Source organism: Ostrea edulis, chromosome 9, assembly GCF_947568905.1.
Source record: "Ostrea edulis chromosome 9, xbOstEdul1.1, whole genome shotgun sequence".
In the NCBI taxonomy this organism is placed as follows: domain Eukaryota; kingdom Metazoa; phylum Mollusca; class Bivalvia; order Ostreida; family Ostreidae; genus Ostrea; species Ostrea edulis.
The window spans coordinates 28,750,702-28,778,033 of record NC_079172.1 but is presented as its reverse complement, the minus strand read 5'-3'; the positions used below and the strand labels follow the sequence as shown (position 1 = coordinate 28,778,033).

Genomic DNA, 27,332 nt, shown 5'->3' with positions numbered 1-27,332 from the left:
AAAACATCTATTCTAAAACCTTTTTATTGATACTGGTGCATGTGTAATGAAAGTCTGATTTCTTAATTCCGGAAACTATCTCAAGATGTAAGTGTTTAGATATTAAGTTCTTTATATGAAATTGTCCATAATTTAGAAAGTACAAGAAAAAACCCCATATCCGATAACTTCTCGAGAACCACTCAGTTTATTGATTTGATTATGGAACGTGTAATGTCTGTTAAGTTCAGAAAGTTGTTACCCATACTGGGAAGACATTTGTATCATACTGGAGAGACAACTATGTGTTGCAATATGATTTGCTTTGTTTGTTCATTTTATGTCCTTTAAATATTTTTTTTTATTCATATCGAGACATAACGAGCTTTAGGTAAGTGGGACTTCAGACCAATCTATTGCGATCAGAACTAAGTTGCACGGCGGTTAGTTAACTGTAAAAGACATGTAACTCTTACATTTATATAGCATTAGCTAGACGCTAACTCTAAGTTAAACTCAACTTATCTTCGTGCAACTGGGCCTAGGGTCGTAACATAAAGAGTTTCGTAACATGCAAACGAATGCCACCACAAGGGACATTTGTGTTTAAGGCCTACTTTGAGAGACCCACTACTCTCAATTTCAAATTCTGAGCGTATAGTGATGGGATATTTTAAAGTTTTAGGTGTGATACGACCAAGGAATAAACGGGTCATGGTGTTCCGAACAACTTTATCATTGGAAAGACATTTTAAAATTACAAGACCCCTGTAGATTGTTACGTCTTCCAAAAGAAAATCATTGTAAACATTTTCGTATGACACATTCTCAATGTCTTACACTTATTTACACATGTGATTCGTTTTACAGCAAAATTCTGCTAAACACACAATATCCTACTATAAAAATTAGCAAGCCAGAAAAACTTTATCACGTAATACCCTTGAAATCAATAAAGAGCGTGATTTATTTTTTGATTTGCAATAATGAAATAATTTGGTACTTTGAATTCCTATAAAAGTATGTTATCCTTTTGATTTATTAAAGTACAATGGTTGATATTTTGATTTTTGTTTGAAAACGCTTTGACACTTTGATATTCTTGAATGTAAAACTTATACGGTACCAATTTTGATGCACCATATGCGCATTTTGACAAATAATGTATCTTCAGTGATGCTGAAGTCAACATTTTGGAAATCTGAAATAACAGTAAACTTGTAAGAGCAAGGTGAAGATAACGAACAGTGATCAATCTCATAACTCCTACAAGCCATACAAAATAGATAGTTGGACAAACACGGACCCCTGGACACACCAGAGGTGGGATCAGGTTCCTAGGAGGAGTAAGCATCCCCTGTTGACTGGTCACACCCTCCGTGAGCCCCATATCCTGATCAGGTAAACGGAGTTATCCGCAGTCAAAATCACTGTGCCAAGAACGGCTTAACAATCGGTATGAAACACGTCAGACAGCATTTGACCCAATGCGAGGTTGTATTGACGAACTAGATCGTTATAACGACCATAGAGCTAAAAGGAAAACTGGAGTGTCAAAATAACTAGAGCCAAATTCGTCCAAGGATAGAGCTATGAGATATGATAATGTTGAATTTGTTGAATGCATTTTTTTGATCACAGCGAATAGCGCACCATAATAGACATTGAAAATGTTAATGCAATATAGCATAGTAAAACTGTTTTCTGTAGTAAGCTATACACATGATGAAAAATGCAGTTTCCGCAAGGCTGAAACACTGCGGAAACACTGCGGAAACTTAAGTATACATAAGGTTTCTGCCAAGTTTCCGCTTGGAAACTTCAAGTTTCAGCAAGATTCCGCACTCTGGAAACTTAGGGTGTCCATGAATCCATATGGTTTCCGCAACGGAAACTTGCTGAAACCTCAAGTTTCCGCAGCCATAAACCATTGACATACATATGGTTTATCATCAGTTTCCGCAGGCGTAAACCATCAACATGCATATATGGTTTATCATACGTTTACGCATACAAAAACTATATTGGTTTATATATGGTTTACGTAAAGTTTCCACAAAGTTTACATCAAGTTTCCGCATGCATAAGCTACTGATATGCAAATGGTTTCTGCATACATGCATTTGATATCAAGTTTTCAACTTGATGCTCAAAGACCTTCTACTGTACAGAGAATACAAACCACAATTTGACAGTTTTATTCATTCTTAAATATTATAATATTCACACAAATGAACTTGATGTAATAATACTGATACACTAGTACTAAAGCAGAACAAATCTGTATAAATATATCAAGGTAACTCCATACTTGCAATATTCTCTGATAAAAGTATCAAAAATGCATTTATTTCAATTTATTAAAGTTAAAATTAATAAATTATCAAATGAAATATATAGGTCATCACACTTTTTAAGATGCTAGACATACTTAAACAGTGTCAATTATAAACATCCGAAAAAATTGCAATTCTCCTTCAACAGCATTATTAAAATTTCATAAAAACTGGTTATAATGGTATAAAAGTATTAATTGTGACCTTCAGCCTTTGGCTCAGGTGAGCTAGAAATGAGGAAATTAAATATAACTATTAACAGTAATAGAATCATTTATAAGTAGAGGAAACGGCCCACTCTTGAATGCTCCTAGGTGGTGGGGTCATAGTCATTTCCGTTCTACTTCTAATGGCCTTGGCTTTTTGTCTCTTTGATTGAAGTTGCAAAGATTCAGCATACTCTCTGTCCAGGTCGCACTTAACATTACGCAAAAGGGATGACTCCCATATAAATAGTAAGACCTTCCTCTGGGTGGCTTCCTCATCATCCTTTACTTCTGGAGACGTTGCCTCCTTAGTCAGCACCTTTTTAATCTTTTTTTTGGTCCTTGTTCGAGAAATGGGAATTTCTCTCCAGCTGGGCCTTTCGACTCTTTAGTTTCTGTAAAAAGATGTGCAATGAATTATAACGATACTGATGGTGAACTTATACTAGCAATATTCGTATATGGGATACTTCTACATAGAATCCAAAGAAATGTCATTCTAGCACTCAGTATCTTGTTTAACACATCATGTGTACTAACACTTCTTTTTATACAGTAAATTTCATATTATATCTGACTGTCCTTTACACAAACCTAATTTCTATGAAAATAAATTGTTATATAATTCTCAATATAGTTATAAAATAAGATATACAGTTAGGTATACAAGGCTTTTTAGCTAAGACATTGAACCCAAAGGCACGTGTCACTATATGTTGACGCGTTAGATAACACTCACTGATGAAGCTCTGAGCAGCCTGCATAGGTCTAAATTCGTGGCACTTCACCTATAGATGGCGACTTCTCCATATGAACGAAAAATTCTAGAAGGGACGTAACTCAAATAAACAAACCTTGAAAAAACTTGGAACAATCAAACATGTCCAAGCTCGATGAGCTAGGCCCCCCCCCCCCCCCTCTAGAATGCAACCTATGAATTTTCAAAATCCTGTTCAAAATACAAGTGTTTAATTTGACAGAAAGATTCGTAAGCTTATTTTGTATAAGCTTAATTTTAATTCATGATACCACTCTAGACTTTTTAAGATACATTTTCTGAGATAATTACAGTGAACTTTTGCAAGTATTTTCATGTTTTTCTTTTCGAAAAAGAAAACCCAAATCCAGATAAGCCCTAAAAATTGCCTTCTCTTTTGACAATCTGGATCCACGACTATGTATGCGTTGTAAACAGTGAAGTAAAGGACTAAGACCATGTTTATCAAAATTCGGCCTAACGTCCAAAGTGAATAATTTTTTGCTAGAAATATTCTCTAACATGTTCTTTTCTTATAATGTACTGGTTTTTATATGTAGAGTTGGTGAAAGAACACTATTTTTAGGTTTACATTACTAGTATAAATCCTATAATTTGCTTTACTTTTTAAGATTGCGTCATACAACGTCGCTATAATTATTAGAAGTGGTAACGTATTGTAAAACATAATTATGCAATGAGTGGTTTAATATATAATAAGATCTTGAAAAAGAAATTTTCTTTCCCAATACGCAAGAAGGTTATTTTACTTATAGCCCGAATGGCACACCATATTTTTCAATCCTTCATTCGGCCAATTTCACACGCCGCGCCGTTAACCTATTTGCGCTGTTCGTGGAAGTTGCAGAGGATGTACTCATCGCATTTCAACGTAAGTTTTAGAAATATGAATATACTTCACCTCTACTCGTTAAACTCTGTAACCAAATAGGTGGACCAATTGCTCTTAAAAATAATAAACAAGTCGCATGGAACGAATAGTATGGTGCGCCTGTGGTGTGTTGACATAAACTCATAATATTCACGCATTGGGCTGTTGGAAATCCCACAACAAATCTGTTAACTGTTGTCAACATATATTTATTGTTTATTTATTATAATTATATATTGTTAAGATTTAAAATTGTATGTATATCAGCTGATCAGAAAAATCAGCTGTTTCACTATCATGCCATTTTCAATTCCGAGTGCATGACCTTCTCGGGTCTACTTGAATTTTCTTACATGATGTTTGACTCACTTTACACTTTGAACTTTCCATGTATCATTGTATGGTCTAAAAAGTATTTGTATAGGTTAAAGAGACATATAATTGTATATAGATGTATATTTCCATAATGGTATATGTCTCTGGGGTAACGTAGGCCTGTGGGGGGTTATAGGTTGAATAATTTTCGAATGATTTGGTATTCTAGTATTCTACTATGTTTAAACTTAACTTAGTTATTATTTAGTAATCAAATAAAAGTTATATGATGAATCGATACATTTCTTCAATTTACTGTAAACGAAAACTGTTTCTGTGTTTTGGAATCTGTCTGGTATTAGTGCATAATGAATAACTTCATAAGTCAATAAATATATTCTTGTTGTAGTGATGACATTTGCAAAATCTGTGAGAATAGAAAAAAATGTGTTAGGGTCAACAGAATTTTTAATTAGGGTAGGTCGGGAAAGTGGAAACCAATTATCATATATATAATTTTTTTGGCCTTACGATGGCCATTTATGATATAGTTTTGATAATGATATAATACTGGAGTAATTTGAATTTCAGGATGATATAATATGTACAGCAAAAATTTATGGCAAGGGTGACAAGAATCAGATTGACAAGAATCCATATTCCTACTCCTCAATAATGCTATCATCACTGCCATCAGATTCATCAATGATAGTGGCATCAGTGACACATGCGGATAAGTGTTGGACATCACTGCAGGAATAGCTTCCTTGTTGTGCCTGCCAATAGCAAGGAACCAAATTATACAGCAGTTATGTGGAAACAGATTCCCACAATAGGGGGACCAGATTGAGTCCTACATTGTACAGTATCAGGCAGTTATATCAGAACTGGAAAAACTGGATTCAAACAAGACTATATTGCTTGGAAGAAACATGTCGACTCTGAAGTTTAACCCTTATTAACCCATGGCACTTCCAGAGACATCCTGATACTATGGTTCTATGTCATTTGAAATATACCTGTGGAAGTTTTTAAAGTGTTTTTTTGGGGGGGGGGGGGGAACATCTTATTCTATAACATATTTTAGTCTACCTAACGTAAGAGTTTGAAATAATTGAGGAACTGCGTTGATACTGGGAATTATCTCACCTATGTCGTGTTGAAATTTTGTGGAGTGCCAGTAAGCATGCTTTTTCCTAACATATGCACTAGGAGTGTTTTAGAAATATATCAAATTCTTACTAAGTATGTCTTAAATGTCATCTTAATGTCATATTCTTACTAAGTATGTCTTAAATGTCATCTTAATGTCATATTCTTACTAAGTATGTCTTAAATGTCATCTTAATGTCATTTGGGTAAAAACTGAAACATTTTCTATTTGACTTTGTTCAAGATACACACATTTTAAAATACAATGTAAAACTTATACGGTACCAATTTTGATGCACCAGATGCGCATTTCGACAAATAATGTCTCTTCAGTGATGCGCAACCGAAATGTTTGAAATCCGAAATAACTATGAAGTTTTAGATCTAAATATAGCCAAAAACAGCGTGCCAAACAAGTGGAGCCAAATTTGCCCAAGGATAAGAGCTATGCATGAGGGAGATCATCCTTAATTTTGAAATGAATTTCTAAATTTTATAACAGCAATTAAATATACATCCGTATTTTCAATCTAGTAACGAAGTACTTAGCTACTAGGCTGTAGATACCCTCGGGGACTAACAGTCCACCAGCAGAGGCCTCGACCATAAATAGTCGTGTTTTTCATTACTTTTTTTTTTTTTTTTTTTTTTTTTTTTTTTTTTAGATATTAGTGGGTTCATTGCCATGTCGGTGGGCACATGATTTGAAGGCTCATGTTCACATAAAAAGCAATTGAATCAACACTTGCCTTACAGTATCTAGACAATATTTCCCTTTTGTAGCCAAAGCTTTTAATACATTAAGTTGATGTATTTTCGTGCCCCAGACCTGGAAGTTCTTCCACTTCATTTTGAAATTGCTCAGTAAACGACTGATTAGTTGAGTCCACTTTTCGTTATGGCAGAACACAATCTAGTTAAGGGTTAAACTAGAGCAACTCAAGCTCATTCTCAAGTTAATCCGCTTAAGCTCATGATCACCGCAAATGGTTTTATGAGTCTGTATTTTACCGAGACAGGCATGGTAATTGTCTCATTTTCTACCAAGTATGAAACCATTCTTTTTATATATTTCCTGTCATCCAAATTGCACCCACTTGATTTGAAAGCTTATGTTCTCTTTCAACTTAAAACGTCTTCCCTAAGAATAGATTTCGATCTGTCTCATATGATAGACAATCAGGATACCGTTAAATAAAAAGAAAGAACTATATTATTTTCATCAACCAGGTATCGTTTGCATACACACAGTTCTAGAAAAAAATTGTTAAAAGATGAATTTGCTATCTAAATTGTGTACTGTGAAACGAGCAATTCTAACATTTTGAAAATATCCCAATACTAAGTCTGGATATGTATAACATGATCATAATCCAGAAAAAAGTGAGACGTGATTACATTAATATTTTTTGTCAAGATGTCCCTGTTATCAGTGGAAGTGACTACGTAACGTATCTATCTTGCCGATGTTTATACTTGAATTCATAGATAGTGAAAAGTAAAAAAGTGTCAGTTTCTTGATTAGATCTAGTTAATCAACATGTTAAAGTCTTTTCAGTGTTGTTTATCCATTGGATACAAACAGTGTTTCCACGCCGCCCATTTCTTCGATTTCGAGGTACTCTATTCAATTCCGTTTGTAAAGTAATAATTGTTTGATCTTGCAAATCTTAGTATCCACACTGTTGTTGAGAATTTCGGCGTCATAACGTGGGACTGCTTTTATCTTGCTTTGGGTGGTAAATATTTCGCTAGTAGTTTCGGTTTGATTAATACCACGCTCACACGTGATATGTGTTTAATATTTTGGTTTGATTTTTGCACGTAATTGATTGTGATTGTATTATATTGAATATCTAAAATTTATCTGTCTCATCGTATCGGTCACTGACAATCAAGTGTTATTTGACCGAATTTGAATTATACAACATCGATAAAAATAATGGGTTACAAATAATACCTTCAATTGTTTCTGTATCGTGGAATATGATAAGGAAGCGGAGGTGCACATGTTTTTTCTTTCTTATAACAAGAAAATTGAAGACAATCAAGAGTAATTGAGAAAATCGCAGTGCTAGGCACAGACAATTCACAATTATCTTCACATCCGAAATTCCTCTCAGTGAAGATGTGATCTAAAATTCGAGGATATAATCGGACTCGGACAAACATTTGTTTGAAGACACGCCATTCGACGTATGGAAAAGAACGAAACGCCATCAAAAGTAACATCCATACTAATTATCAAATTAAGAAATATTAATCGAAGGTAGAGTACTATGGATTTTACTTGACGTTCAGTCGTTTACAAACATAACGGAGTTATAGAACTTGTCGTGAATGGGGTAGTATATATATGTGTTCTATCTAATGTTTCTTGTGAGGAGAAAACAGAAAGGGTAGCCATGACATGGGTTTCATAACGTGACGAAAGATATATCCACATAACCAATGGATGTCCGTGATTTCAGATCTTGACCTAAAACGCCATAGTACAACTTCATAGGAATGCATAACTTAAACATTATATTATAGAAGTATTTGTTAATCACCAATCTTAAATTGTCGTCTCCGACTTCCCAAACGTTACCGATACAAATTTATCTAAACACAATCTTGAAATGCAGCACATGTATATCCTTTCAAATTAAGACAAATGTCTACGTTTTACCCACAAAGAAAACAATCATGTGGCAGAAATGTGTAAGAACTTTTAAAACTTTGTCAATTTCAATTTTAAACATTTCAACGTATACATTTCGTAACTTTTACAAATATTCGACTACTTGATAATCTTTAAATTCATCAACAAACTATGCTTAAATCGATAGTTTGTAACAGATGGAATACTGAACACATGGCAGTGGGTGGACACGAGGTCGTATTTGGATGTTGCAAAATGTCTGTGGGAAAAAATCTGTATTGAAGTCAAAATATATGAATCAAAATATAAATCGATTTTACACATTCACATTTATGAGGATGTCTTTCAATGCACATCGCCATTTATATAAATCTAGTACGTATTATATTGCACTTAAGAGCAATACGTTGATTAATGTTAATGAATAACATAAAATTTATTATGTTTGTAGTGACCTATGGTATCTATAATCCACTGTTCAGCATACTGATTTTCATAGAAAAAGATCAAAGAACCAATCTGTATTTTAAATTTTATCATCATCTGTACTATGCCTGGATCTGATGGAGTATGTATTTTTAAATGCTTAATTCAGTTCAGCTAGTGTGTGTTACATGTAGATCATATCTCACATTAAGTGTTTGAAGAGAGGATAATGTAAAATAAAAACATTCAGACTTACGGTCAAATATTGTAGGAGTCAAACAAACATATTTTACATGGGCGAATCCAGAAAATTCGCATTTGGAGTGGCAGGTGCAAGTTTTTGGGTACTATCAGTGATAGCCTAGGCAAAGTCACTCTATTGATTCTCCTGAAAGTTCTTGATTTGAAATATTATCCAAGACAAAATATGGTAAATGCAGGGTTAAGCAAACTAGTATGCACAGAACAAAGACAGACTCGTAGGTAATGTTATTAGATTTATTGGCGCTAATGATCACGGCTGCTCATAACTAGTGCAAGTACAAGGAGAAAAAACATAACCTGAAGTGAACCCTGGGACCAGATGTTCACCCAGGAAAATATTAGATAATGTTCATTTATACTTGGAATATCAATTAAATGAATGAAAAATCCAGGCGAGCTCTACTGGCAAGCTAAATATCGCCCCACTCGGAAACGGCAGCCGTGATGTAGGAATGGTTCACCACCAAGGATCTTGCCTGTAAAAAAAAAAACAAAGCCAAAAACCACCGACAACAAATTCAAATACATGTATGTACATTTTTTGTAAATAGGGAGGGCTGGGTGGGTGAATTTCCATGTGCCAACTGCTGGGGAATCTTGCACGGTGGCTGTGACGTAATTATGACCTCACTAATACCCGAATAGAGGATAGCTGGCATCCGGAAATATCCCGGTAATACAGAGTAGTGATAAATAATGATATTTAGCTTTGATAAACCGATTTAACTTCGATGAGTTAAATCCCATTATCCAAGACAAAATATGGTAAATGCAGGATTAAGCAAACTAGTATGCAAAGAACAAAGACAGACTCGTAGGTAATGTTATTAGATTTATTGGCGCTAATGATCACGGCTGCTCATAACTAGTGGAAGTACAACGAGAAAAACATAACCTGAAGTGAACCCTGGGACCAGATGTTCACCCAGGAAAATATTAGATAATGTTCATTTATACTTGGGATATCAATTAAATGAATGAAAAATCCAGGCGAGCTCTACTGGCAAGCTAAATATCGCCACTAGACTATGCAGCTACTGCATAGGCTGCGCCACCAGTAGAGTCAACCCTCCCCAAAGCAGGGCAGTAATGGGACAAAAAGATTAACCCCCTTAATAGGCTGGTGCTATCAGTCCCAAATACACATATGTAAAACTAAATTGTCTAATAAAAACTATCTTTCTATGAGCACCCCAGCGAAACCAACAAGGAATTACAGGGCAATAACCTCATATAGATGTCCGTAAGCACAAATATGACAAGTGAATACCAAAACACAAACAATAGCAAGTATGAACTGATTACTATGCACTATGTAAATGCAAAAAGGGGGGCCAACCACAAATTGCTTGATTGGGCATCCCCCCTTAACAAAAATGACCATGTCATCAATCAGTGACTGCTACAAATAGGAATGAGTGCGCAATAATGCCACAAAGGGTGCCAGCAATTCTATTTCAATAGGCATCCCTAAACAAAATCAGATCAAGTGTCACTCATTAAACACTGAAAAAATAGTACAATATGCAATGTGTACAAAAAAGGGAGCCAGAAACAATTTTGCTAAAAATGGGCATCCCTTAACAAAATGTGATCACATCATCAATCAGTGAACACTCAGATAACAATTTAGTGTGCAATATATACATAGATGCAAAAAGGGGGCCAGCAACAATTTTGCATAACCAGGCGCCCCTTGACATGTTCGTGTGATACATTATCAATCAAGAACACCACAACTAAAAACCATACAGGAGCCAATCGCCAAAAAATCAGATTTAAGTATTGCCCCAGTGAATGAGTACTCATAGTTGCCTATCCATGAAATGATTGCCAGACCCCCACCCCCCCAAAAAAACCCAACAACACTAGAGCAACGCTAGAGCAGCTATGGATCAAGACCACCAACATTGGGGGTTACAGATGGTAGTGGATCCGACAGAAAATACTGAAATGCTTGTTGTATTCGGTGGAGAAACAGACAATTGCCCAAAATACTTAAATGAACTTGATCCTTGAAAAGATCAGGGCTTGTGATTTTAAGCTCTGGGTATCGTATATACTTTCCTCCTAACCCGAATATGAAGGTTGCAATGCAGCTATTAAGTCTCACCCTAGCCCTCTCTTCAGCGAGATGGTCCCGTTCCCCTCGCCAATGCACCCTTGGTAAGACCTGAGACCAGACTATTGTAGTTGTAGGTAGCAAGTTGTGCAGTTTGACTAGGTCCTTTTTAATACGATTGCGAAGCATAACACCTGTATCCCCTTGCCAAATGTCATTCCCCCGCAATGTATTAGCAGGTAGTGTGGTGATTCCTCGATTTTCAAAAGAGTCTTTACCTGGGAGTAGCCTTGCTTCCATTTCATGCCCCCCTTCCCTTGCCAAAACACTGAAGCGTTGTATCTAAGTAATTGGAGATTAGCCCCAAATGAAGAAGAGCGAGCATGCAAAAATACATGTTTAATTAGTGAGGATCCTACAATCCAAATCCTCTTATGATCTACAATGATATATAAAATTGAATTGCTTACAAATGAAGGCAAAATAGTAATAAAAGGGTAAATATTGAATAAGGCACGTACAAAAATTAAGCCAAGAGACAACTTCAACATCTGATGTATTTGTACATGCATTTTGACTTCCACCTGCCTCCTGCTGCTATCTCATCTTCAGTCTTGCCTTGAACCCAAACATTTGTGGCAGCACCGATGCGAAAAGAGTGAGTGTTGTACACTTTACTATCTAAACCCAACTTGGTGATGAGCATAGTAAGTATCGCCCTAACCTGATAGTTAGTGACAGGAGTTCCCCCAATGTGGCAAAAAAAAAAAAAAAAAAAAAAAAAGAGAACCAAAACAGTCAGGCCTAATTAGCATAAACGACTTCAGCGATTCAACTGGACAAATGGCCTTAAATGTTGGGCGCAAGGTTATGATTGCCCCCTTACCTTGCTGGTCAGTTTTTGAATGCTTTAGTGAAATTTTGATGGCGTTACATGATGCTAAAAACCCAACATCTTCAAACTGAACAGCATGCCCGACTTCCCTGACACTATTTTGAACCAGCTCGCCCATGCGAAAACCCCCCAAAAAAATGCCGTAGTGAAGACAGCAACAAAAAGAGTGGCTTCATACTGTGATGAGCAAACTGATGGGAGCATGTTGACCATTCTGTGTAGCATGTCTATAGATAAGGGCTTTCGCTCGTCTACTTGAACCTTAGTGCGACATGAGCCGGAAAGAATTTTCTTCACTACAAAGGTTTGGGTTGTGTCTGTGATGTTGGAAATTTTACAATAAAAGGAAATTGCAGCCAGATAGGACTTGATGGTATTGGGGCTAAACTTGCGAAGGGATAAGAATGCAATAAAATGGGTAAGTTGGCATGTGGTCGGAGGACAAGTAATCTGATAGTTGTGAGTTGTTCTAAATGCATTGAACGTGTGAAGCCCAGAACTGTACAATTTCTTAGTATTGTCTGCTAAGGAGTGGATCAGCAATTCTTGAGATCTATGCTGCAGATCAGCTGGTGAAAAACCGGAGGCACCTGCGATGGCAGTTTGTCGGCCCCTGGAAATGACTCTATGAATCTTGACCATTGCTGTCGGGAAAGAGAGTCTGCTTTAATGTTTTAACACCCTCTATGTGTTGTCCCCTGATTAATATGCTATGTAGTAATTCCTGCAAGACTAGGGGTCTAAGTAAATGCATTATGAGCTTGAATTTGGAAGTTTTAGAATTCAATATTGATACCAAAGCGTTATTATCAGTGTATAAGATGACCTTTCTGCCTTGGAATCTATCACCCCAAATGATGAATGCCATAACTATGGGAACTAACTCTAAAAAGGTGACCTGCTTGAATATGTTGGAATGTTTCCATTCATACGGCCATAGCATATAAGCCCAATGAGAATTGAACACGGCGCCACACGCAAGGTCTGGACAACCGGCACTGTCTGTAAACAATTACAGGTCAAGGTCAGAAGTCCAGTCAACCAGCTGATAAGAAGTTATCCTATTGAAGAAATCCAAAAACAGTAGCCAAGTGTGAATGTCTTTTTTCATTTAATTTGTAATTCTACGTCTGTGGTGTGGCCTTGATAGACCTCGGGCAGCATCATACAGACGACGAACAAATGCCCTGCCAGCCGGTATAGCTCTAACGCAGAAGTTCAATAACCCTGTAAGCTTTTGCAATTCCTTAAGTGTTGCCCTCTTTTTGGACAACAACCTAGCAACTCAGTCTTAAGCTGACCTAACTTGTCTTGTGGGATCTTAATAGTCATTTGGATAGTGTCGATTTCTAAGCCTAGATAGGTCAGGACTGATGTAGGACCTATTGTCTTTTCATGTGCCAAAGGTACACCTAGATCTGAGGAAATAGAACAAAAACACAACATGAGGTTTACACAGTCTGTGGTACCAGGTCTCCCTGCTAACAAAAAGTCATCTAAATAATGTACCACATTGTCACTTGCAGACTTTTCCTTTAGAGTCCACTCTAAAAAAGTAGAAAACTTTTCAAACTTAGCACAACTGATTGCACAGCCAAATGGTAAGCACATATCAATGTAGACATTGCTTTGAACTTTAAATCCCAACAGGTTAAAATCAGATGGGTGTACTGGCAAAAGTCTAAATGCACTTTTAATATTAAGTCGTGCTACGAGGGCCCCCTTTCCTAACTTAGCCAACATATTGAGGGCCTGGTCAAAAGACGTATAAGTTACTGAGCAACAATCTTTATCAACGTAGTCGTTAACGCTGGATCCTGTGGGGTATGATAGATGATGAATAAGCCTAAATAATCCATCCTTCTTGGGGACTAACCCGACTGGCGATAACCTAAGGTTAGACAAAGGGGGAATGGGGAATGGCCCCGCCGCTCTGCCTAGATGGATTTCCTTATTGATTAATTCAATTGCTTGATCTTCAAGCCCCTCCAATGATCGAAGGTTACGACAAACTGTCGCATATCTTGGATCATTGTAAGCAAGTCGAAAACCTAGTGAAAACCCTTGTAATAGTTCCCCTGCTGTACTTTTATCTGGGTAATGCTTTAAATAATTTTCTAAATGTGCAGTTTGTATTGGCGTAGTTGCTATGGTATTAATGTCTAAATGACTGGCCTGGTTTTGGATTGTTGGGTGTCGATTGTGGGACACGTCCAGATGTCTGTGGCGTGTTGGGTCCAGAACTGAAACGATTTGAATGGGGGGGGGGGGTTGATGAAAAACACTTGATAGAGGGATGATTGCGTGAACATCGCATACAGAGATGTTTATATGGACAGGGCTTCTTTTGACAATTTCCCCGGAAATTGAAATCGTAACACTTGTTGATTTGGTCCCTGTTCTTGTTACTGGGGGGTACCAAGGGGGCTTGCATTTACAACAACCACAGTTTCTGATCGACACTAGCAAATGACATACAGGGGTTTTGCTCTTTCTTTAAACGAAACTGAATATCATAATCACGCCAGCCCAAACCAGGTGACCTGCTAGCCCCCAAACGAATTGTGTGCATATACTTAAATAATGAAGTGGTGCATTCTGGATACACAGTGGCAAATATTGAAGCGTAAACAAGGAATAAATCTGTCCAGACTTGGATATCTGTGATAGGTTTGACCTTAGATTTTTTGGCCATTGCTAAGTTACCATCTTGAAGTGCTATGTATTCGGTTTTATCATCGGGGTCAGAGTAATTATGCATTAATTTGGCTAGATTGACATATTGCCCATTATAAATTTGCACTTTTATTTTGTTGGGCACATTGTAGCCCAGCTCGAGACTATAACTAGGAGCTTGCTCAGGCGAGTAACTATTACCCCCAGTTTCATTGAAAATAAAGTCCAAGTCTGCATTACCTGGAGGAGTAGACTCGCAATTCACACTTGCGTCCGTGGCCCGGACTGGAATGGGGGCCTTGGTTACACTGGCCGTCATGCCCGCAGAGAAAGCATCTGTGATTTGCTGCATCTGTTCGTCAGTAAAGCGTGGAGGAGGGTTGTCATTAACACCCGCGGCCTGTCCCTGATCGTCAATACGCTCGGGCTCACTCACAGTCACAGCGGGGATTCTCCTCTTTCTTCCCCTAGACGAAGGTTGCGCTTCTCCCTTTCTCTTTGGCATTTTGTTCTCCAACAATATGCAAGTAATTTAAATTTAATCAATCACAGTGCAAAGGAAATTGAGGTAATATAAATGCAATTTTTTTGTTTTTTCCCCCCAAATTTACCGTAATACACAAATACAAAATTGGTACAGACAAACATACTAAATTAACGCTAGGGGCCAAACGTTCTTGTTGTAGCTACAACATTTTAAAATTATTTGTTTTCTTTCTTTTTTATACACCGAGACTTACATAAATTTTCCGTCTTACCTCTTGAATTTCCATTTGCCAACTGCTGGGAAATCTTGCACGGTGGTCGTGACGTAATTATGACCTCACTAATACCCGAATAGAGGATAGTTGGCATCCGGAAATATCCCGGTAATACAGAGTAGGGATAAATAATGATATTTAGCTTTGATAAACCGATTTAACTTCGATGAGTTAAATCCCATTAACTATGAACAGTTTTTACTATAATATCAGGAAAAAGGTTTAGTAAAACATTATATTGCTGTTAAACATATGAAACTTTGAATTACAATGCAAATCAGCTGTATATTTTGATTTACTATGGTAAAAATTGTACGCCTATAGCACAAACATTAATACCCTGATTGTGTGTTGGTTTAAACTATATTTATTAAATGAAGCATTATATGAAAAATACAAACAGATACAAAATGAATAGGATTCGGAAACAAGTGCTAGCACTAAATCCGTCTCCTATTTTACATTAATAAATCAGAATCGTGTTATGGTTATGGCATAAACATATATGCGATTCGTCATTTACATGTGCATACAAAATAATGATAAAACAATGGTGATGATAATGTGTGATTGGGGTTGTGTGAATATTTCAATATCATTATTGTCTGTTGTGAAACGTGTTTATGTTAATTCGCTGTAGTAAAACTATTGTTATTTTGACCTACTATGGATGTAACTTTCATACTGTGATATGTGTGTCTAAAAATAATAAGGGTAGCTATATTTTCACCATATATCTCGCTTAGTTTTGGAGTATAAATTTCCTTATTTTAAATTGATATTCTGAAACCATCTTCAGATGGGTTCAGAAGCCTCCCTATGGTCGTTTAGCGTCATCATATCATTAATGATTGTATTGTAGTATTGCATACAAATCACTAGCAAAAGGGATCTAAAAAGAAAATCCCAGTGTAGAGTCTTGAGTGTAGCAAAGGAACCTATGACAAGGAATTAATTATTTGTATTTCGTGCTTTCAGAAGACTTTTGGCACTATGAATATCATTGCTTAGCATTATAAAGGTCACGTTGAAAATCTCTATTCGTCATTTTTTTTTAATATAACAAATGGTTTTCCACTAAACTTTATTAAATACGTTTTGATACAAGTTTTGAAGAAGTTGATTGATTTGATTATTGTTTACCAATTATTGTTTGATTATTGTTTATTGTTGAGAATATTTCACTCATATGGAGACGTCATCATTGCCGGTGAAGGGCTGCAAAACCCAGGCCAATGCTCGGCACCTATGACCTTTGATCAGGGAGGGGTCTTTATCGTGCCACACCTGCTGTCACACGATACCTCGGGTTTAGTAGTCTCATTCCAAGGACCGCCCCATTTAGTCGCCTCTCATGACAAGCAAGGGGTACTGAGGACCTATTCTAACCCGCATCATCACATAATTTGAAGAAGGTGATATAAAAAGCAGTTCACATCAAAAGGCCGATTCTTGACCTGTGACCCGAGGGCAAATATTTGGCCTAAGGGCTATGGAGGGTAATAGTGTTCAAGTATTGTTTGAATTAGATGCTAGATTTTGTAGCTTAACATATGATATTCAATCATATCTTGAGCTGATCAAAATAAATCAAAATAGATCTACTTTTTTCAGTATATATGCAAGAAAGTTGTCAGACATTTGACTGAACATCATATGTGTATCACATAAAACTGATAAAGAGTATCAATTACATAGCATAGCTTTTCTGAGGTGTCGGAGCAGAGAGGAAATCGTCTAAAATTCTTGACAATCAAACAAAAATAAATAAACAGGACCCAAGAAAATCCAAACTAAAAGCACAGGCTGAAGGGTTGGGGTGGTAAACATCCTCCTTCAATTCATTATTTACTAAAATGTACATGATGGTGGGGTAAACAATTTGACTTTGCATGGGAAAATAACTCTGCACGTAGAAATAGCGAAAATCAACTTTATGAAAAATTAAAAGTGCCCCCTCTCTGGTTTAACATGCCTGACTTGGACGAAATCAAATATATCAAATGTAAATAACCAGTAAAAGGCTTCTCATATACTAACAACATCTTTCTTTTAAGTCATGTTATGTGGTTGTATGGAAGGCGAATATAACGAATGGTGATAAATGTCATAACACACAAATAAAGAGTTGGGCAAACAAGGTCTACTGGACATACCAGAGGTGGTATCAGGTGTCCAGGAGGAGTAAGCTCCCCCTGACTACCGGTCACACCCGCCGTGAGCCCTATATCCTGATCAGGTAAACGGAGTTATCCGTAGTCAAAATCAGTTTGCGATGAACATCCTAACAGGTTGTTAGGTTGTCGTTAATATCTAATTTGATGAAATATTTAAGTATGAAGCAGAAGTGGACGACTCTGTGGTTTCTTTTATTTCGAATGCACTGGGATATATCGAATCGACATATGAATGAATATATTATTGTTAATAGGTAATATGTCGTCGATCTATCTCACAATCAAAGTTTAAGGCACAGCAAGACATTTTTTCTCACATTGATATTTTTGAATAAATTCTTCTTGATATGAATATAAAAACAGGTCAGCTAACAAAGGAGCACAATTCAAGCCAGACTGTTGGAAGGCCTTATCACCAAAAACTACGAAAATGTTGTCGATGAGGAACTCCAGCATATCTTGTATTTCGACTTTAGAGTACTTGTACGTGGAATCAGAGTGGTGTTTCAATTTTTTGAATGACTGGTCACCGGATATGAATCTTTCTGTTTTCCACTTTTGTCGAAGAAGCAACAGTACATATGTCACGAAGTGTAGTATTTAATCCACCGAGAGGAATGGTCGTGTAAATTGTTATAAAGTCATACGTTTTGGTGTTATTGATTTAAGAAAAGTTTTTGGATTTCAAGTTTACTAAAAGTTCTTTAGATTTTTCTTTAGAATCCCCATTTGATTTATACCATTTCTGGCATATATAGTGACACAGTACGTTTGAAGTTACTCCTTCAAAGCTGTTGATGTTTTCGTGAGGAGTAAAGATAGGTTCAAGCAATATATCTTTGTTTGTAAGGGTGTTTATGAAGCTTAGGAATGCAGTATAGGTATCCGATCCATTGACTGGGATAATTCAGTATCTCGCTAGTGTTCATCTAAAAAAAAACTTACAGGAAGCAATACCTGGCATTAGAACGACTGTTGAAGTTGATTGACGGGTTAATCACATATTATGAAGATATTATTTGTTCTACTATTTTCATTGGGTAGACATGGGGATCTATGTACAGAAGATCTATACACACTATCCACCCTACTACATTACTCCTGACACCATATACATGAAAGACTGCATGAAATATAATAGCAGTCATGTCACCAAGGAACTATGGTGTCCATCTGCATGGAGTTGGACACAAGACTGTGCGACGGATATTCTACTTTGACATGGAGATAGTGAGAAAGATTCGTCATATTGTTATCTATGCAAATGACCATCGGAATGACATCAATGACTTAACTTCAGCTACTGATTTCCAGGGGCTAGTCACTATCCTGCTTTTAATATGGTGTCTTCGAGCATGGAAAAAATAGTTTTCATCTCCCACGAAATGTATGGAGAGGAAAACTTTAATAGAGATGGGAGGCCCCTCATTAACAATGGAAAATGTTTCTACAGCATTCCTTTAGCCTTTCCTCTACCGCTGTGAAGTAAAGTATCACATGATCTCTACCCTTTTGTGATTTTACCACAATTGCTTATAGCAAAGATTCTTTTGAGCTAGAACATTTAATGATATGCATTTTCCTAACAAACTCCATAGCGTATGACAATAAACTTACTTTTGTGACAAGAGTTACTACTGAATAAGGTTCGGCGAATTTTGATACCACAGTCCAGTGTTTTGTATTCGAGGGTAATGTAAGTGTCCCTTTGCCACTAAAATAATTCCCTGGCCGAACAACATTAAAATCAGATCGCTTAAAGTATAGATGAGTATATTGGAAAATACGCAACAGACGAATGAGAAGTTACAAAAATGGTCTTGGCAGTTAACACACGACCTTTTCTATTTCACTACATCCTCATTTTGTTGAGGAATGTTAAAGTAGAAAGACACAGTGTTGAAAATCACACATAATTAGTTATGTACATGTAGATACTTAGAGGGGTAATACGGAAATATATAGGGTCCTTGAAAAAAATCATATTGGGCAAGTCGAAAGCCGAGATAATTTTCAACAGCTTTACAGAAATAGCATCTAACCCTGTAGCCTTCGAATTTGACATAGCATTTATTTCATTTCTGACACCATATGAATTGCGAAATGCTGATTTTTAAACAAGATTGTTGAAATTCCATTAACATCAACTTCATGTCAGTAGACTGACTGGATTTAAATCTGATCATACTCAGAACATGCTCTTACGTATAGAATCAGTTGAAAGACAAACAGCATGTTTACATGACAATGACATATTGGTACATATATATGGGAAGTTGACGATGGAGAAACTGAAGTCATCTAATTTGTCACAAAATTAAGTTGTTAGTTTGCCGTAAACATCAATGTTCAATAACATATCCAAAAGAAGAAGGAACACATTGTCTATGGATATTCCAGAAGACTGTTGGAAGACCGTATCATTAAAGACTGCAAAGATGTTGTCAAGCGGGGAACTCCAACATATTTTAATTATCAACTTCAGAGTGGTGTTTAAGAAAATTATGGTTTAGTTGAATGAGTACAAGATAGGAATAGTTTTTTTGTGTGCTGCTGACTGTGCTGTTAAAACATCTAGTCTTTCATTTATCGTGATGAATTGTCGTGTGAAGTGCTGAAGTCATACGTTTTGATGCTGCTGATTTACACAAAAGTACTCTGTAATGGATAGTGCTAAGATGCTGGAGTTTCTCATAGGCGATAACTTAGGAGTCTTTGGTGAGCTGGTCTTCCACATGTCTATTGGAATTCCCATGAACACGAATTGTGCCCCTTTATTAGCTGACCTATTTTATATTTGGACGAGGCAGAATTTATTCAAATGCTTTTACATGCGAAGAAAAATTCCCACCTCTTCTGTGACTTTCAACTGAGATAACGACAAACTAACACCTCAACTTTTGACAAAGGCATTGACTTCAGCATCTCAATCGTCAACTACCCATATTTCTGTAGTAATATCTCATTCTAACCTGCATATAGTGTTAATGTCTCTCAGATAATTCGATACACAAGAGCGTGTTCTGCGTATGATGAGTTTTCAAATGGAGGGAAGCTACTGACATGTACCGGGTAAGCTGATGTTACGGCAGTTTTAACAGTCTTATTTAAGCATTTTTCAAACTCTGTTGTCGTAATAACGATCTAATTTAGAACTACAAACTGTCATTGGGTAGAATGCTGTCTGATGTATTTCATACCACTTGTTAAACCGTTCTTTGCATATGATTTTGACCACGGATTGATCCCTTTATCTGATCAAGATATAGGGATCACGACAGGTATGGATAGTCGACAGCGGTGCTTACTCCTCCTAGGTGCGTACTCCACTTATGGTATGTCGAGGAGCCCATGCTTACCATAATCTTTCATATTCTTTGTTGGATTAAGAGATTGAACACTCTTCCTTATCTTCAGCTTTTCCTAATATAAATGAAGTTCTGTCGCCAATTGAAAAACGAATGCAGATTCATTGACTTGAGAGTCATTACATCTAATTATTTTCCAAACCAAGAAAGATTCCGCAAGAATATTTGTGTTTCAGATGACATGTACGTATGTATATATGTATGTCAACAAAGAAGGATTTTTCTTTACAGAATCAACCAATCAGTTTGATATCATTCATGTTATGTCATTTATTTATAGAGAACAGAAGTTCACTATAAAAGAATACTTCAATCAAATAAGTTACCGAGAAAACGTATCATTAATTAGTACATGGACAAGTGATGAAAACAAACAGTGATCGTAAATACTAATGTGGGTATCTAGTTACATTTTAATGAGATTAATCTGTCACGTACCATATATATGAAATGCAACATATTGTTCTTTAAACATATATACTAAAACTTTTTCATTGCTACTGGTGCATGTGTAATGATTGTTTGATTTCCTGATTCTGGAAAATAAATCAAAATGTAAGTGTTTATAAATATTACTTTTTTGTCAATACAAACGAAAATTGTGCACCATACTGTGTACACTTGTGTAGGATGCGTTTCGATCTGATTGACTTGGTTTGTTTATTTTAAGTCCTTAGAAGGTTTGTATACGTATTGATACATCACAAGCTGTGAATGAAGTGCGACAAATTTAGATCTATCTATGATAGTCAGATAGGGTTCCTTAACATGCAAACGCATGCCACTACAAGGGACATTTATTTTCAAGGTCTCATCTGAAAGATCTACGATTCTCAAATTTAAATGCCAAGTGTATTACTAAGGGTGCATTTACTACCTATTTCAGGGTTTTCTGTGTGAAACGATAAATGCATGGACGGGCCTGGAACCCAAGATATGCAGATCAACGATATTAGCATAAACATTTAAACCTGCTGTAGATTGCCACTAGTACTAGATTTTCGCACGAAGCGTTCTAAATAGCTTAATTCATTTCCACGCGTAATTGTTTTTTATTAGAAAATTTTGCTGAACACATTGTATCACACAAATTAGCTAGTCAAGAATAGTGTATTTCATGAAACCTTTCAAATCAGTAGAGAGTGTGATATTTTGATTTGCTATAGTAGGGTATTTTTGTTACTTAGATTTCTTAAACATTGTAAGCTTTCCTTTGATTTCTTACAATACAATGGTGAATATTTTTGTTTTCTTTTGAAAACGCGTTGACACTGATTTGCGTAAGCAGAATATTCAACATGTTCAATGTGATATTTTGAGAATCGATCAAAGGGGATATTGCACCACTGAATTTGAATTTGATACAGTATAACGCAAGGTGAAGATAAGGAACAGTGATCAATCTCATAACTCCTATAAGCAATACAAAATAGATAGTTGGGCAAACACGGACCCCTGGACACACCAGAGGTGGGATCAGGTGCCTAGGAGGAGTAAGCATTCCCTGTTGACCGGTCACACCCGCCGTGAGCCCTATATCCTGATCAGGTAAACGGAGTTATCCGCAGTCAAAATCAGTGTGCCAAGAACGGCTTAACAATCGGTATGAAACACGTCAGACAGCATTTGACCCAATGCGAAGTTGTATTGACAAACTAGATCGTTATAACGACCATAGAATTTGAAAAATGCTGACTTCAATCGAGACTGTTGAAACCCCTGTACCATTAACTTGTTTGTCAGTAGCTTACTTCGATTTAAAAACAGACTATACGCAGAACAAGCTCTTGCATATCGAATCAGTTGAGATATATAAACACTATATGCAGGTGATAATGGAATATTACTTCATAAATATGGGAAGTTGACGATGGAGAAACTGAAATCATCCCGTTTGTCATACAGTTGAGTTGTCAGTTTGCCGTTAATGTCTACTTTCAGTAAAATATCTAAGTATGAAGCAGAAGTGGACGACTCTGTGGTGTCCTTTATTTCGAGCTCACAGGGATAACATATGATATCATATTTTAAGATTTCTAAAAGGTGTCTACTATTTACTATTGTTAACTATAGTTATAAAAACAAAATGAACTGTTAGGGGTACAAGTTGCCGTTTAGATGATCCCTTAAAACAGATATCCTGTGTTGCTACAGTTGTTGACACATTAAAGAAACATTTCCTGTTGTCGTACTAAGCGGCCTGTATTGGTCTAAATTTGTAACACATCACCTACAGCTGATAAAAGAAAATGATCTGAAAAGGACGAAAAACAAATAAACAAAACGCGAAATCACTTTTAACAGTTAAGTATGTGCAAGTTTTCTGAGCCAGACTCCTTTTCAAATGTATCTTTTGGATTTTCTAACTTGAACTTTTAAAACGTATTTGAGTTTACATGAAGGTTAGTAATTTTCGTTTCGAAAACTTTAAATGCAATTCAGGGTGATTATATGAACTTGCATTCCCCTTTTTGATACACCGGTACATTTTTGTAGATAATCAGAGAACTTTCACAAATATTTTAATGTTTTTATTTTCAAAATAAAACCCACACAACCCCCCCCCCCCAAAAAAAACAACAACAAAAAACAAACCAAAATGCATATCTGCCCTCAACATTGTGTTCTCGATTGAAAAGCTGAATCCAACAATATATCTGTGTTCTAAACAATGCAGGAAATATTTTAAAGTCAATAAAATTGCATTGAACAATATGACGCGCTTGTGTGTTCTGGAGTTTAAACACTATTCATTATTTAAGTGATGATGTGATGATGCTGATCATACTTATTTTGATTTCCCTCATTGATAGCTTACATAAAAATGATGTCTTTACTCACCTTCCTACTGATGGTCCATGTTTCACAAGCTGAAACACAAACTGGAAGCTGCAAAGACATCTTACATGGCTTCCTGTCTGGACAATTGTCGTCAGCTCTTGGGGATTATCAGATTAAAGCTTTGAAACAGGAGTTCCTAAAGTTCACAAATACAATGCAGCAATCTATGAACGTATTCAAGGAACAAATGAAAGCTGATTTTGAGAAAAAAGGTACATGACTATAGCTTTTTACGAAGTATTCTATATCAGCTGTACAGAGTGTTTCACCCTTTTACAATAAGGATTTCTAACTCATCAGAAAGAGCATAATTCATTAATCCATTGAAGTGTAAAAAAAGCTTGTGTGTTCAATTTTGGTATTAGACAAAACGTGATCAGATGCAAATTCATTTCTTTGTTCCGATCATACATATTATTATGTATGATGAAATTTCATTTGATGAAAATATGAAGAATTATTATTATCATCATTATTTTTCAGGTGTGTATACATTTTGTTCTCATATCTTATGATCATGAGTGCTATTTTCTTAAGAAAAAGACAAAAGTTTAATGAATTTTGTTGAAAAATATTATTCATAAGTTCGTTTTAATATAATTCCCAATTGAATACTGTACCTGTTAAAGATACAACATAACTTCTTTTTTGAATTATTTAAAGGAAATGTTAAACTTTGCACTGTTTTATTTCCATGAATGAAATAGCAATGCCTTTTCATCATTTTGAGCCTTGTGGGATGCTTGACAAAAAGAAAACCCGTCCATAATGTATTGTGGACCGTTTTTGACACACTGATTTTGACTACGGATAACTAATCCTGATCAGGATATAGGGCTCACGGCGGGTGTGACCGGTCGACAGAGGATACTTCCTCCTTCTAAGCACCTGATCCCACCTCTGGTGTGTCCAGGGGTCCGTGTTTGCCCAACTATTTATTTTGTATTGCTTATAGGAGCTATGAGATTGGTTACTCTTCGTTATCTTCACCTTTCATGTAATATATCTTAGAAAAGGGAGGTTTCAAACCCCTGAATAAGTCGCTGATTAGTAAATAATAGCATGTTTGTAAGATTACTTTTTTACTGCTTACAGGAACGGCTTATTTTGAAAAAAGAAATCTTAATTTGCATTTCAATCTGATCAAAATGGAGGTGATCATAATATATTTGAGGTTTTTTTTTTGCTTGTCCGAAAGCCCGAGAACATGTGATTGACAAAAAATGTAATCCATTAACTATTGCTAGTATAAATAAGAGAAAAACAGTGCTTATCTTCAAAACCATAAATGAAAATAATCACCATCATGTTTAAGTGAGAGAAGCTTGATTTTTCTCTGGTAGAACACAATTTGAAAATTTTCACAACATTGCTAAAATGACTTCATGTAATGAATAGTCTTAAAGTATCCACTGTTTTCAATCATGAAAGTATATAATATTGAGTCCAATGTCTTTGTACGATACAGGTAGAATAAACAAGAGCGTTGTCTATACAAGGTGGGGAAAAAAGACATGTCCCTCGAATGCTGAGCTTGTTCTTTCTGGTAAGTGTAGATGTAGATAAGAGGAACTGATTTAATGTGATGAAATGATATTTTGAAATGCAGCAATATTCATACGTCAAAATTATCGTGTTTTGAAAGGATTTACTGGTGGGTCACATTATACTCACTCGGGAGCGGCCGTTGATCCCCTTTGTTTACCAAGAGATCCCGAATGGGGCCGGTACAAAGATGGGGCTGACGGCGGTAGAGCTTATGTATATGGAGCAGAATACGAAACTGGCAATTCTCTGAGTAACTTGCGGAATCTCCATGACCATGACGTACCGTGCGCTGTCTGCCTGGTCCATAATAGATCTGTTCTAAGAGTATTCCCAGGTACGTTTGAACATTTTCATGCTGCATCTATCACATATCATGAGAAATAGTATGCGAGATAATTTCCAAAATACGTAAAGAACTAACTATTGTTTCTCATTATTGTAGCAAGGAAAACATGCTACAAAGGATGGAAATTGGAATACGATGGATATCTAATGGCTGGATATCATACTCATCCTGCTGCTACAACTTACAAGTGCGTGGATAGGAAGCCCGATACTATCACTGGGGGACATTCTGATCAAGACGGTTATCGTTTCTATTTTGTGGAAGCAAAATGTGGCTCATTGAAATGCCCACCATACGTAAACGGGCGGGAACTTGTATGTGCTGTCTGCTCAAAGGCGTAAAGCTATAGTACAATGGAAATGTTTCCAAACAATAAAGAGTGGTTTCAGAATTAATATTGAGTGGTTTCCTTTTCAAAATTGATTGATTATGAATTATGACATTTTCTATTTTGTTGAAGTGTCTTATTTTTTTGGTTTGATTGTAACGCTCACAATTCGTCTGAAACAACAATGTGTTTGCTGATGTAAAACAAAATATTGTACATCTGACCAATGTGAAATGTTTGTGTTACTTTTATTTTGTTGTTTCTTGGTACCTCATACCATTTAATTAAAGTAACACAAGATGTACCTGTAGGCTGCGAAAGATATATTTTCAAACGATAATCAGTATTAGTTGAACATTAAACCTTAACTAAATCACCTGCTTATTGATTGTGAATGATACCTTTATAATGTAGTAATGACATTACCAGTTTTTTGAAGCATTGTTTCATTCTCTGTAAACATCAAACAATATATGTCTGTAGCTATACAGAGGGGATTTGATAGTTTGCAACTCATATTGGAAATTTACATTACGATATTACAATGCTTTAGGTACAAGGAATCGGCAAATCGTAGAGAATCGGGTAAACATATACATACGCAGTCACCTTTGTCTACTCATTATCTTGTTTGTAAATCAATCGACTGATATACATGCATTTTGGAATACTAGTTCCATTGTTACAAAGATTAGCAGTTGTTGAATTGATCAAAATGAAGTACTAACTATCATTGAAAATTTCGAAGAAAACCGTAAAATCGGTGCAAGAGCCCAGACTCAATAGAGATGACTTATGAACACAAGGTTGAATTTTCCTGTACCTTATTTCAAATCAATAATAAAAGTAATCGACACCTCTATAAACAGTTGAATTCCTTGAATCATTCCAGTCTTGTCCATGTGACATAAAATAGCATCATACTAACAACCCAACATTGCTTAATGTTTCTTGTAAACAATGGGGAGATTAGTGGATTAGGACGTCACACGTTTCTTTTCCAATGAAATGAAGATGTTAAGAATGTGGGAAATCGTAAAACTCAACATGGAAATATTATGCACACCATGGGATTTTTTTCACAATATGCACAGACGTAAGCGCAATCATGGATATTGTTAATACATAGAACAACATATACAAAACGTCTCATTTTATTAACTTTTACCCTATGTTGATAATTCATTAGGTCTACAGATTTATACAAAAACTTTACTCTTCTACTTTTAATGTTTCAAATAGAAATTTGAAGAAGCTTAATCAAGCACGTACTTGTATTTTATCCCCCCTTTCAAGGTCAAACACATCAATGTCACAATCCTGAAATTCTGATATCAAAAGAGAAAGCTATATGAATCC

General features: G+C 36.0%; 1 protein-coding gene across 2 annotated transcripts; it reads left to right on the top strand.

The window, feature by feature from the left end:
• Nucleotides 1-26,207, top strand: LOC125672884 (short-chain collagen C4-like). Of its 2 annotated transcripts, none has more exons than XM_056150053.1 (5): nt 1-87; nt 23,724-23,963; nt 25,220-25,297; nt 25,397-25,633; nt 25,742-26,207. In XM_056150053.1, exons 2-5 carry the CDS (start codon nt 23,735-23,737, stop codon nt 25,984-25,986), a joined length of 789 nt encoding a protein of 262 aa, XP_056006028.1. In that variant the 5' UTR covers nt 1-87; nt 23,724-23,734; the 3' UTR covers nt 25,987-26,207. The 2 variants fall into 2 exon arrangements, with proteins under 2 accessions (XP_056006028.1, XP_056006027.1); XM_056150052.1 differs by lacking the exon at nt 1-87 and adding an exon at nt 21,380-21,465.
• Nucleotides 26,208-27,332: the final 1,125 nt, after the last annotated feature.

What these genes read in the sequence shown, in the direction of transcription:
- LOC125672884 (XM_056150053.1), top strand. Translation starts at nt 23,735, where the DNA reads ATGATGTCTTTACTCACCTTCCTACTGATGGTCCATGTTTCACAAGCT. An exon ending in AGCTGATTTTGAGAAAAAAG is followed by an intron (nt 23,964 to 25,219) that starts GTACATGACTAT and finishes TGTACGATACAG; the next exon opens with GTAGAATAAACAAGAGCGTT. An exon ending in TGTTCTAAGAGTATTCCCAG is followed by an intron (nt 25,634 to 25,741) that starts GTACGTTTGAAC and finishes TCATTATTGTAG; the next exon opens with CAAGGAAAACATGCTACAAA.